The sequence below is a fragment of the Oncorhynchus keta genome, chromosome 5 (assembly GCF_023373465.1).
Source record: "Oncorhynchus keta strain PuntledgeMale-10-30-2019 chromosome 5, Oket_V2, whole genome shotgun sequence".
Taxonomy (NCBI): Eukaryota; Metazoa; Chordata; class Actinopteri; order Salmoniformes; family Salmonidae; genus Oncorhynchus; species Oncorhynchus keta.
In genome coordinates this window covers 12,790,755-12,804,374 of record NC_068425.1, presented here as the reverse complement: position 1 = coordinate 12,804,374, position 13,620 = coordinate 12,790,755, and the positions used below count along the sequence as shown (strand labels likewise).

The window sequence follows — 13,620 nt, the reverse complement described above, 5'->3', positions numbered from 1 at the left end:
CTTCCTGCACTCTGCAGCATGGCACTTGTTCAGAAGGTCAGAATTAATGGATATTCTCAAGCTCATTTAGTTGAGGGTTTCACTCAACCGTCCCTGAAGTAAAATCCACTGTGTCCTTGATGCACTGATCAGTGAACTTTTTCCCATTTACTCTTTTTAACGGCAAGTGCTAAGAATTTAGTGTTTAAGTGGATTTCAAAATGAGAGATAATTGCGAGTCTGTCGACAGGGTACGACAAAAGCCAGGATTTGTTTACCCCCCCCCCCCTTCAAGTGTCCACAAATTTTGAGTAGGCCTACGGCAATTCTCCCCTTAACCTCTGATTTGGCCCACAAAGGAGATCTATAGGCCTAACCAGGCATATATGCAACATTTGTCCTGAGGCATACATACAGTAATCACACCTTTCATTCTGATATCCAATGATGTCTTAATGATGACACACAGTCATCCAGTTTCTTCATTGGTGCTTTATAAAGGAGTTTGAAACGTTTTGGCAATCGTGAGAAACGAGTGAAGATCGCTGTCTTGACAAATTCCTTCTCGTCAGAAGGACAACATAGAGGGGGGTTGTCAAGGGGCAGCTTTTGTAAGTTGTGGACCAGAGCCAGGGTTGGCGAGGTGGAAGAAGAAGAGAGGCAGTCTGTTGCCATTGTGATGGATGGGAGTGGGACTGGAGCTGGGTTTGTTTGGGTGTGGGCAGATGAGTGAGGAGAGTTGACAGAGCCAGCATGTTTTCAGCCTCCTACCTGGGTCAGAGAACCAGGAGAGAGCCCAGGCTAGCCTGAGGAGTGGGAAAATATATATTCTTCAGATGTAGACCATACTTAGCCATAAATATATTTTTTAAAGTATGCTACTTTGTTCAGGGCAAATATGTTGACATCCACACTGCCGATAGCACAGAGAGATATAGGTGTACGAGAGAACCAATTTCATGTACCTGGTGTGGTGGAGTGTGTTGCACATTAGCCAAAAATTATATGTTTATCAAGCAGTTCATTTTGAATGTGGGGAATTTGACCTGGAAGTGAAACCTGGTTGTAAAGGACAAAGTGGACAGTTGAGTCAGCATGTGTTACTTCCTCTCTTCCCTTCTTGTCTTGTGATTTGGGTCTGCTATTCTTTCATGGCAATATGTCTAATTCAAAGCCACACTTAAGTGCCCTTTAATGGAACACATATGTACCACGATTTGCTCTTTTGACTACCGGTATGTGAAAAACGGAACTCCCATACCTGATATTTGAATCGCAACATAAAACAAGGACCATTTCCTTTTCTTGACAATGGGGAGTGAAAATTAAAGAAATCTAAAAGGTAGAGAGGGACTTTTTAAATTTTAGGTCATTATTAGTCAGCATTGAATTCCCATTGTCTTGGCTCAGAAGCTGGGAAGATGAGAAGGGGTTGTAATAATGCCAGCATCCTGTTCACAGGATGGTACAGCTCCTCTCCAGCCCCTTTGAACTTCACTTAGTCAGACAGTGACATTGCCTATTTTCCATTTATTTAACCACTCACTGTATGAATTTTCCATACTTGCATTTCAGCATATGTACAATTTTAAAATGTTTGCACAGTGTATCCATGAAGTAGGTGGCTCAGTGAGATACTGTAATTTGAGTTCAGATATTGTTTCTCCAGGGTGGGGAAACGGTCTCGATAAAGCGCTTCAATGGAGAGGCCTCTATTCACCAAGAGCCCAGGGGCAGCCTGTTAGGCTGATCTTACTGAAAAATGCATCTGTTTAGAGAACCAGAGTGCCGGTATTTTCCTGTTTTAATATATCCGCTACTAGGGGAAGAAAAACGGTCTGGATTGAAATCTGTGTAATTACAATGAACTCCCAGCCTGTGTGAACGACATATGAAGTGCCTGCCCTCTCCCTATGTGCTGCAGGCTGAAGTATGGGACTGGTGCTGGACCTACAGTACTCAGCAATAGACCTGTTTCTTTAGCACAATACCTAACAGGCCATGAGATGCATTTGATAATAGGTGTTATGCTGTTTCTGTTTGATCATATTTAGCCTAAGCTGGGTCACTTAAGCTATTCAGTTTGTTAGTTCACTCGTTCACTCACTGACACGCCTTTTCATTACTTAAACACCTCACATTTTCGCTTGCTCGTGCTCTCTCTTCCTCTCTCTTTCTTTCTTTTTCTTTCTTTCTAGCCTAGTGGTTAGAGCGTTGGACGAGCTGACAAGGTAAAAATCTGCCGTTATGAACCTGGCAGTTAACCTCACTGTTCCTAGGCCGTCATTGGAAATAAGAACTTGTTCTTAACTGGCCTGTCTAGTTAAATAAAGGTCAAATAAAACAATTCAATTCGAGAGGCTTCATTGGCATGGAAAACGCATGTTAACATTGCCAAAGTAAGTGAAGTAAATAATATACAAAAGTGAAATAAACAATAAAAATTAACAGTAAACATTATATTCACAGAAGTTCCAAAAGAATAAAGACATTACAAATGTCATGCTATGTGTATATATACAGTATTGTAACGATGTACAAATGGTTAAAGTACAAAAGGGAAAATAAATCTCTTTGAAACACACACACACACACACACGTTCACCCTAAGACTTCCAAGGTTCAGCAGATGGGTGCCTTTTCACATCAAAGCTCTATCGTAAGATCTGATCCCAGACCATATGACATCTACCTTGCAGCCTAGCCAGGACTTTATGTCAGTATTGAACCCACTTACTTATCATTTTGATCCACTTTACCTGTGGGTGAATAAAGTGTCCTACTCCTACATTAATTGTCTTGCTGATATGATTTTACACTCCGAGTTGAGAAGGCTACACTGCCAATAGAGAAGACAAGCTCTTGCTATTCTTTCGACATTAGGCTAGATCAGGAGAGCAGGCATATCTTCATTGACACTGGCCGTGCTCCCAGATTGGCTTGTTTTAGCTGCATTCCTGCTCAGTTGCAGCTTTCCGTTTCCCGTTCACTTTTGCCTTACTTTTAAACCAGTTGGCAGTTTCCACATAGAACCTTGTTTTCTTTTCCTTGTTCTGAGATGAGGCGACGTGAGAGAGGTTAATTTGCCACTAGCACACTCCAAATCATGTCTTGATGGTTGATTCATGCTTTATAAAGCTCATAACTAGCTCTGCTCAGTTGGTTACAATTATCAAATCTAACTTTATTTGTCACATGCTTCTTCTTAAACAAGCGTGAAATGCTTACATACGGGTCCTTGCCAACAACGCAGAGAAAGTAAAAAGAGACATAGGAAAACTTGGTTGTATACACTGGGTGAATGTGCAGGGGTACGATGTAACTGAGGTAGATATGTACATATATGTATGGGTAAAGTGACTAGGCAGCCGGATAGATAATAAACCGTGACCCGACACTCATTTAACACCATCTAAAATCATTTGTTAATTTAAGCAGCAAGGCACAGGGGGGTGTGGTATATGGCCAATATACCACGGCTGATGGCTGTGCCAGCCAATCAGCATTCAGGGCTCAAACCACCCAGTTTATAAAAACTGATAGTTACCAGCTTCTGTGAATATCCTTTTTCATTTAAGGACAGTGAATTATTTGTTTTCCAAACCATCTTTACTTGGCATACAGTTGGCAGTATAAAGTCTATTTTGTTTTTCCTGTGCAAGAATTAATGCCCTTTTGCCTGACATTTGCTAGATAAGTAAATGCATCTAAAAACTCATTAAAGTTAAGAAGTTTTAATGGATTTATTTCGAGAGCCTTCATTTCCCTTTATCTACTGTTCCATTTTAGGGAGAATGCTTTTTTTGTTCGCTTTTCACTGTCCGCACGCATGAACAGCAGACTGGAGCCCAGGCAGCGCCTAAAATTAGATCCTTATTTAGCATTTGCCCAAAGGAGCTGGGCTGTCTTGCATTTTGGAAATAATGTCCTATCTCAAAGGAGCTCAGAGCGGCTGTTGTTGAGGGAACGTGCGGTAATACTGGATTAATTCTCATTTTAAGGCGTTACACAACAACAGGAAAAGGTGGAGAAGAACAATCCAAAAGACCATTTCCTATATGCACATTTGTTCTCAACTTGATATCCATGAGTAGTGAAGCCAAATAATTACCACTGCTATCTGGGCATTTTAATCATATACAGTATTGCAATGGGCGATTCGCTGCAAATGTACATCTGACAGCAATAAAGAGCGAGTAAGCGGTGCTAAGCCCAAACAACAGTGGCTTTCCCCTCAGTCACACCAGGGCCCTGGTCACTCAAGACTTTGACTGTGTCACTCCACTCCAGACATTTCTCTCTTCCCTCTGGTGGAGAAGTACTCTGCCTCCTCACACGAACCCTGACTCTTTTACCCCACTTGCTATAAAGTCACAAGCTCTCTGATCTGGCCTGAGCCGACACAATGCTCTCTCCAGCACCCCGTACTGTATGCCCACACAGAGTAGGTGAGACTAACTTTGCACATACTGCAAGGGAAACGATGGCAGCTTGTGAGCGTCAAAAGATTCCAGTCATTTTGAAGTGCTCACATGAAAACAGGAGTTCACTGGGTCCACAAAAAATCTAGTTATTTGATATCGAGCCCAAATTTCGTACAGGATATATCCATTCCGATGAATCAGGAGACTGAAGTTACTGTACAGCAGACAGATTGGGAGCATAATCTGCTTTACAGTAACTTCTGTTTTCATGATTCATCGTAATGGATATATCCTGTATGAAATTTGGGCTTCCCCTATATTATGAGAACTGGCTTTAAGTGAAACTTCAAAATGAGGCCAGGGAAACACACACTTTATTCATGTGTGATGATGTTCGGGACTAGAATTATATGGTTTCTAGGCGTTTCAGTAAGCTTTGTCAAGAGTATGCGTCTTGTGGTGGTGTGTTTGTGCTTGTTCATGGTGGGGAGTTTTAATGAGGCTTGAGGTTTTTCTCCTCTGCCTTCTACGTTATTCTCAAAGTTATGACGATAACCCTTAATTAACTGTGATCTGGTGTAAATGAGCTATGACGAGCCAAAGGGCATAGCTAATAAACAGAGAGACCATCTCATTACCATGTGATTCCTCCGGGTGGTCAGTGTGTATCTGCTTTAATAGCCTCTCATTCCTTGCAGACAGGATGCGCAAGATAGCCTAGTGGTTAGAGAGTTGTGCCAGTAACCAAAAGGTTGCTGGTTTGAAGCCCCGAGTCAGCAAGGTGGAAAAATCTGCCGTGTTGCCTTTGATCAAGGCAGTTAATCCCCAACAACAAATGCTCCCCGGGCTCTGATGATGTGGACATCCCCCGCACCTCTCTGATTCATAGGGGTTGCGTTAAATCGGAAGACACATTTCGGTTGAATGCATTGTTGTGCAACTGACTAGGTCAAATCAAATTTATTTATATAGCCCTTTGTACATCAGCTGATATCTCAAAGTGCTGTACAGAAACCCAGCCTAAAACCCCAAACAGCAAGCAATGCAGGTGTAGAAGCACGGTGGCTAGGAAAAACTCCCTAGAAAGGCCAAAACCTAGGAAGAAACCTAGAGAGGAACCAGGCTATGTGGGGTGGCCAGTCCTCTTCTGGCTGTGCCGGGTGGAAATTATAACAGAACATGGCCAAGATGTTCAAATGTTCATAAATGACCAGCATGGTCGAATAATAATAAGGCAGAACAGTTGAAACTGGAGCTGCAGCACAGCCAGGTGGACTGGGGACAGCAAGGAGGAGTCATGTCAGGTAGTCCTGGGGCATGGTCCTAGGGCTCAGGTCCTCCGAGAGAGAGAAAGAAAGAGAGAAGGAGAGAATTAGAGAACGCACACTTAGATTCACACAGGACACCGAATAGGACAGGAGAAGTACTCCAGATATAACAAACTGACCCTAGCCCCCCGACACAAACTACTGCAGCATAAATACTGGAGGCTGAGACAGGAGGGGTCAGGAGACACTGTGGCCCCATCCGAGGACACCCCCGGACAGGGCCAAACAGGAAGGATATAACCCCACCCACTTTGCCAAAACACAGCCCCCACACCACTAGAGGGATATCTTCAACCACCAACTTACCATCCTGAGACAAGGCTGAGTATAGCCCACAAAGATCTCCGCCACTGCACAACCCAAGGGGGGCGCCAACCCAGACAGGATGACCACATCAGTGAATCAACCCACTCAGGTGACGCACCCCTTCCAGGGACGGCATGAGAGAGCCCCAGTAAGCCAGTGACTCAGCCCCTGTAATAGGGTGAGGGGCAGAGAATCCCAGTGGAAAGAGGGGAACCGGCCAGGCAGAGACAGCAAGGGCGGTTCGTTGCTCCAGAGCCTTTCCGTTCACCTTCCCGCTCCTGGGCCAGACTACACTCAATCATATGACCCACTGAAGAGATGAGTCTTCAGTAAAGACTTAAAGGTTGAGACCGAGTTTGCGTCTCTGATATGGGTAGGCAGACCGTTCCATAAAAATTTAGCTTTATAGTAGAAAGCCCTGCCTCCAGCTGTTTGCTTAGAAATTCTAGGGACAATTAGGAGGCCTGCGTCTTGTGACCGTAGCGTACGTGTAGGTATGTACGGCAGGACCAAATCAGAGAGATAGGTAGGAGCAAGCCCATGTAATGCTTTGTAGGTTAACAGTAAAACCTTGAAATCAGTCCTTGCTTTGACAGGAAGCCAGTGTAGAGAGGCTAGCACAGGGGTAATATGATCACATTTTTTGGTTCTAGTCAGGATTCTAGCAGCCGTATTTAGCACTAACTGAAGTTTATTTAGTGCTTTATCCGGGTAGCCGGAAAGTAGAGCATTGCAGTAGTCTAACCTAGAAGTGACAAAAGCATGGATTAATTTTTCTGCATCATTTTTGGACAGAAAGTTTCTGATTTTTGCAATGTTACGTAGTAGGAAAAAAGCTGTCCTTGAAATGGTCTTTATGTTCTTCAAAAGAGAGATCAGGGTCCAGAGTAACGCCGAAATCCTTCACAGTTTTATTTGAGACGACTGTACAACCATTAAGATTAATTGTCAGATTCAACAGAAGATCTCTTTGTTTCTTGGGACCTAGAACAAGCATCTCTGTTTTGTCCAAGTTTAAAAGTAGAAAGTTTGCAGCCATCCACTTCCTTATGTCTGAAACGCATGCTTCTAGCAAGGGCAATTTTGGGGCTTCACCATGTTTCATTGAAATGTACAGCTGTGTGTCATCCGCATAGCAGTGAAAGTTAACATTATGTTTTCGAATAACATCCCCAAGAGGTAAAATATATAGTGAAAACAATAGTGGTCCTAAAACGGAACCTTGACGAACACCTGAAGGAATGGAAGATTCGATATAGGCCGATTAGTTTTTTTAAATATTTTATGGGTCAAGGTTTGGCTTTTTCAAAAGAGGCTTTATTACTGCCACTTAGTGAGTTTGGTACACATCCAGTGGATAGAGAGCCGTTTATTATGTTCAACATAGGAGGGCCAAGCACAGGAAGCAGCTCTTTCAGTGGTTTAGTTGGAATAGGGTCCAGTATGCAGCTTGAAGGTTTAGAGGCCATGATTATTTTCATCATTGTGTCGAGATATAGTACTAAAACACTTGAGCGTCTCTTGATCCTAGGTCCTGGCAGAGTTGTGCAGACTCAGGACAACTGAGCTTTGAAGGAATATTTAATTATTATTATTTATTTTTTAAATTTTACCTTTATTTTACTAGGCAAGTCAGTTAAGAACAAATTCTTATTTTCAATGACTGCCTAGGAACAGTGGGTTAACTGCCTGTTCAGGGGCAGAACGACAGATTTGTACCTTGTCAGCTCGGGGATTTGAACTTGCAACCTTCCGGTTACTAGTCCAACGCTCTAACCACTAGGCTACCCTGCCGCCCCGATGCAGATTTAAAGAGGAGTCTGTAATTTGCTTTCTAATAATCATAATCTTTTCCTCAAAGAAGTTCATGAATTTATCACTGCTAAAGTGAAAGTCATCCTCTCTTGGGGAATGCTGCTTTTTAGTTAGCTTTGCGACAGTATCAAAAAGGAATTTCGGATTGTTCTTATTTTCCTCAATTAAGTTGGAAAAATAGGATGATCGAGCAGCAGTAAGGGCTCTTCGGTACTGCACGGTACTGTCTTTCCAAGCTAGTCGGAAGACTTCCAGTTTGGTGTGGCGCCATTTCCGTTCCAATTTTCTGGAAGCTTGCTTCAGAGCTCGGGTATTTTCTGTGTACCAGGGAGCTAGTTTCTTATGAGAAATGTTTTTAGTTTTTAGGGGTGCAACTGCATCTAGGGCATTGCGCAAGGTTAAATTGAGTTCCTCAGTTAAGTGGTTAACTGATTTTTGTCCTCTGGCATCCTTAGGTAGACAGAGGGAATCTGGAAGGACATCAAGGAATCTTTGTGTTGTCTGTGAATTTATAGCACGACTAGGTATGCCCTTTCCCCCAATATCATTCCAACAGGCAACAGCTATGCAGTAAAAATAATAATAATAAAATAGTCTAAATTAGTTCTCGGACCACAAAATGGATCCTGGATGCTTGGCTCCTGTATCTCTACATTCTACATAGTCTCTCTGAAAGCTTACACGCATACAACAGCGGTTGTATGTGTGTAATAACAGCAAAGCGTTTTGTTGCTATGAGTCATTATGTGTGTGAGGTGACGTCTCATCGCCCTCTTGTTCCCCCCTCAGTCCATCCTGCTGCTGGGAGGCGTGGCTCTAGCCTGCCTGGCCCTGGACCTCCTCTTCCTGCTCTTCTACTCCTTCTGGCTGTGCTGCCGGCGGAAGAAGAGCGAGGAGCAGCCCAACGCCGACTGCTGCTGCACCGCCTGGTGTGTCATCATCGCCACGCTTGTCTGCAGGTGAGTCCCGCGTGGAAAGACGTAAGGCTCTGATCACTCATTGGTTCACTACCCAAAATACAGGCCTCGCTGTAATGAGGTGGGTCATCTCTAATTTCAACATGTAAAGCCTGGGACTGCAGATAACAATGCAAGGATTAGCCATGTTCACCAGCACCCCTTAACCTCCTCGGATTAGCCATGTTCTCCATTACCCCTTAACCTCCTTGGATTAGCCATGTTCACCATTACCCCTTAACCTCCTCGGATTAGCCATGTTCACCATTACCCCTTAACCTCCTCGGATTAGCCATCTTCGCCATCACCCCTTAACATCCTCGGATTAGCCATGTTCACCATTACCCCTTAACATCCTCGGATTAGCCATGTTCGCCATTACCCCTTAACCTCCTCGGATTAGCCATGTTCACCATTACCCCTTAACCTCCTCGGATTAGCCATGTTCGCCATCACCCCTTAACATCCTCGGATTAGCCATGTTCGCCAGCACCCCTTAACCTCCTCGGATTAGCCATGTTCGCCATCACCCCTTAACATCCTCGGATTAGCCATGTTCGCCATTACCCCTTAACCTCCTCGGATTAGCCATGTTCGCCATCACCCCTTAACATCCTCGGATTAGCCATGTTCGCCATTACCCCTTAACCTCCTCGGATTAGCCATGTTCGCCAGCACCCCTTAACCTCCTCGGATTAGCCATGTTCACCAGCACCCCTTAACCTCCTCGGATTAGCCATGTTCGCCATTAACCCTTAATCTCCTCGGATTAGCCATGTTCGCCAGCACCCCTTAAGCTCCTCGGATTAGCCATGTTCACCAGCACCCCTTAACCTCCTCGGATTAGCCATGTTCTCCATTACCCCTTAACCTCCTCGGATTAGCCATGGTCGCCAGCACCCCTTAACCTCCTCGGATTAGCCATGTTCACCAGCACCCCTTAACCTCCTCGGATTAGCCATGTTCACCAGCACCCCTTAACCTCCTCGGATTAGCCATATGTTCACCATCACCCCTTAACCTCCTCGGATTAGCCATGTTCGCCATTACCCCTTAATCTCCTCGGATTAGCCATGTTCGCCAGCACCCCTTAACCTCCTCGGATTAGCCATGTTCACCAGCACCCCTTAACCTCCTCGGATTAGCCATGTTCTCCATTACCCCTTAACCTCCTCGGATTAGCCATGTTCACCATTACCCCTTAACCTCCTCGGATTAGCCATGTTCACCATTACCCCTTAACCTCCTCGGATTAGCCATGTTCTCCAGCACCCCTTAACCTCCTCGGATTAGCCATGTTCACCATTACCCCTTAACCTCCTCGGATTAGCCATGTTCTCCAGCACCCCTTAACCTCCTCGGATTAGCCATGTTCACCGGTAACCCTTAACCTCCTCGGATTAGCCATGTTCACCAGCACGCCTTAACCTCCTCGGATTAGCCATGTTCACCATTACGCCTTAACCTCCTCGGATTAGCCATGTTCACCATTACCCCTTAACCTCCTCGGATTAGCCATGTTCACCAGCACGCCTTAACCTCCTCGGATTAGCCATGCTCACCATTACCCCTTAACCTCCTCGGATTAGCCATGTTCACCATTACCCCTTAACCCTGTTCGGATTAGCCATGTTCACCATTACCCCTTAACCCTGTTCGGATTAGCCATGTTCACCATTACCCCTTAACCCTGTTCGGATTAGCCATGTTCACCATTACCCCTTAACCTCCTCGGATTAGCCATGTTCACCATTCCCCCTTAACCTCCTCGATTGGCCCTGTAAGCGTATTTCATGCATGATGGAGCAGTTTGTGCCTTTTTAATCTCCTTGGTGCCTTTATCTAACACATTGCCAGCAGACTTGCTCTGAGATGAATGAGCACCACCCACAGTGTCATACGTGACTGGTTTTAAGACCTCACGCATAGACTGCTGAAGGGAATTTATTAAGGGTTTAACGGTACATGTATTCGTACCAAACCTTTAAAAACACAGTCTCTTGAGTACATTTCAGGCTATTCCGTTAAAACAGCTAGAGCCTTTGCTCACGTGTTAATCAACATTTTAATTTTAATTGGCGCATATCGAACTGTCCTTTTGTGAGGCGCTTAAGTTAATTATTTTTGTATGGTGGGGTTGATTAACCAGAATTGGAGGATCTTCATTCATCGTTTAAATCTCCAGTTTGGGAACATTTTGGCTTCCCAGTAGATTCCAGTGCCGATGGACAGAGAGTTGTGGATAAATGCTGAACAGTATGTCATTCTGCTCAAGGAGAATAGCCTATGCAGCTGCCAACACCTCATGTTGACACCCCAGTATACCGGAGCAAGACAGAAACGCTAAGAAATAACAACAACAACAGTCTCCCCTCTGCATTCAAGCATTCTTTGGCAGCTGATTCTGACCTAGCCAAAGAAATTCAAAGAACGATTGGTAGACTGTTTTATTTTTTGCCGTCTTCGGATTATAAACCCGGACATGCGCCCATTTACGGTGGTTGAGAATGGGGGGTTTCAGCCCCTCTTAAAAAATGATCGAGCAACTATCACGGTACATTTTATATTTACTGGGAAAAATCCACTTGAAGGGCGCTCCAACTGGTAATTAGTAGTTGGAACATTGTGAATGCTGAACATTGTGAATAGCATTTACTGTTCCCGCTGTACCGAAACCAAACTTAAATGTGACTCCAAAACCTCAATACGTACCGAACCGTGGGTTTGGGGGACCGTTAGACCCCTAGAATTTATGGATAGTTTACTCTGCCGAAGGCTGAGCTCTAAGGAGAGCAGAGCTGTGACCTGTCTCCTAGCTCATAATGGACACAGGAGGTATTTGACACACACACAGTCTGATGCTGCTTTTATTGTTTTTTTACACCTCTACCCTTCTGAACTGAGTATACAAGAGCAGACCTTCATTTGACATTGAACTTCACAAACCATGGGTTGCATGCTGTGGTCTGGGGATGACAGACAGGACCCACACAATTCTTCTGAACTTTGACCTGTAAACTTAATCCCGTTGAGAAATGATTCTGTCTTTGTGTAGGCAAACAACTTCTCTGCAGTGGAAGGGATGTAGTGTTTAAGTTTGTGGTAGAGTGTAGCGTCTGAAAGCTGTTGGTTTAGTGTCTAACTACTGTGGTGAGATGGTATTCTCCTTACTTCATTGGAGCTCTCAATTGGAGGGTACTTGGGCACTTGCTGCTTTTCTTTAACCCCTTCCTTATCTGGTGTTCGCATTTTGTTAAACAATCTTGCAGCTGTAAAATCTGCTGAAGCAGAGAATGAGAGGTGCACAGGGTTAAAAGGCTTGAAACCACAAATCCCTCTAGGTACTTTCTGCAGTTTGCCTCAAATGAAATAACCCTCAGTCACGGATACTTTTTTTATGTCTAGGCTATTAGCTTTCCTTTCTTAGTCTAGGTTATCTAACGGTTATACTTCTATTATATATCAACAGACAACGCTGCAATAAAATCACATATGTTTAGTCTAACTAGGCCTAATCAAGGATAAGCCAGGTCTTTCTGGGATTCTCAAGGAGTTTCTTGTGACTTCCTGGATTAACATATGTGGATTAATTATAGTGGGATATTTGTTTAAAGCTGATGAAGTGGTTGTTGTCTGACTGAGAGACGCTGTTATGAAGATGAGGACATATTTGATTCTATTTATGGAGTAAGTTGATGCCACAGAACACTGAATAAGTGGAACGAGGAATTTGGAGAGGCATTGTTGTGTCATGTAATCTGTATGATTATGAACAGTGAAGAGTTCACAGAACATTTTTTGTGGTCATGTGATGGGTCTCAGCTGTTATTTTTATTTATTTGATTTAACTAGGCAAGTCAACTGTTGAACAGCTCTAGACTGAACCACAACTTGTTTTAATGGCCAGCCATCCATATTTAGGCTTTAGTTTGCGTCATTGGTATACGCAAGTTCCTGTGCTGCACTGCAGTCAAAATTGCCATAGAATCATGCCCGTTTTCAGCGTCTCTGTCTGAAATGTTTGTTCCTTACCAAACACCATGCCAACGTCCCTATGCTCTGGGATAGACATGATAGCCGTGAGCTTGTGAGGCCTCGTCTCTGCAGGTAGTCAGTCCTCAAGCAATGTACTGGAAAGTCATGAAAAAGTTAGGAAAACAAAGGATTTCCCACATTCAAACTGAAATCATGTGGCAAATGAGCCCCCACGTAGTTTCCATGGCAACATTCTCTCAGAGGCCAACTCAGGACACAGAAGAAGACCCAGAGGACTGGCTCAGAGCAGGCAGAGGGATACTCAAGGACTCAGGTCGTTTGGAGTTAGAACCCTTTGAATGACAATAAAATGGTGGTGTATTTTCAGGAATTAGGCTACCCCAAGAATTCTGCAAAAGTGTCAATCTTGCAGAGCTAATCACACTAGATGGCCTACTATATAGTATTCAAGATCCCAGACATTTTCCATACGCACAAAACGCTTATTTCTCTCAAAAATTTGTGTACATCCCTGTTAGTGAGCATTTCTCCTTTGTCATGTCAAGAAGCTGATTAAACGGCATGATCATTACACAGATGCGCCTTGTGCTGAGGACAATAAAATGTGCAGTGTTGTCACACAACACAATGCCACCGATGTCTAAAGTTTTGATGGAGCATGCAATTGGCATGCTGACTGCAGGAATGTCCAACGGAGCTGTTGCAGGAAAATGTAATGTTAATTTCTCTACCACAAGCCACCTCCAACATTTTATAGAATTTGTCAGTACTGTGCTGAGGAGTATTTATGTCTGTAATAAAGCCCTTTTGTGGGGG

General features: G+C 44.0%; 1 protein-coding gene across 1 annotated transcript in view; it reads left to right on the top strand.

Annotated features, from left to right (window-relative positions):
* LOC118365782 (protein tweety homolog 3-like) overlaps positions 1-13,620 on the top strand; it is a 67,224-nt gene that overhangs the window by 12,624 nt on the left and 40,980 nt on the right. The window contains exon 2 of the mRNA XM_052518741.1: positions 8,642-8,811. Coding sequence (XP_052374701.1) covers positions 8,642-8,811 — 170 coding nt within the window. The remainder of the gene's footprint in view (positions 1-8,641; positions 8,812-13,620) is intronic.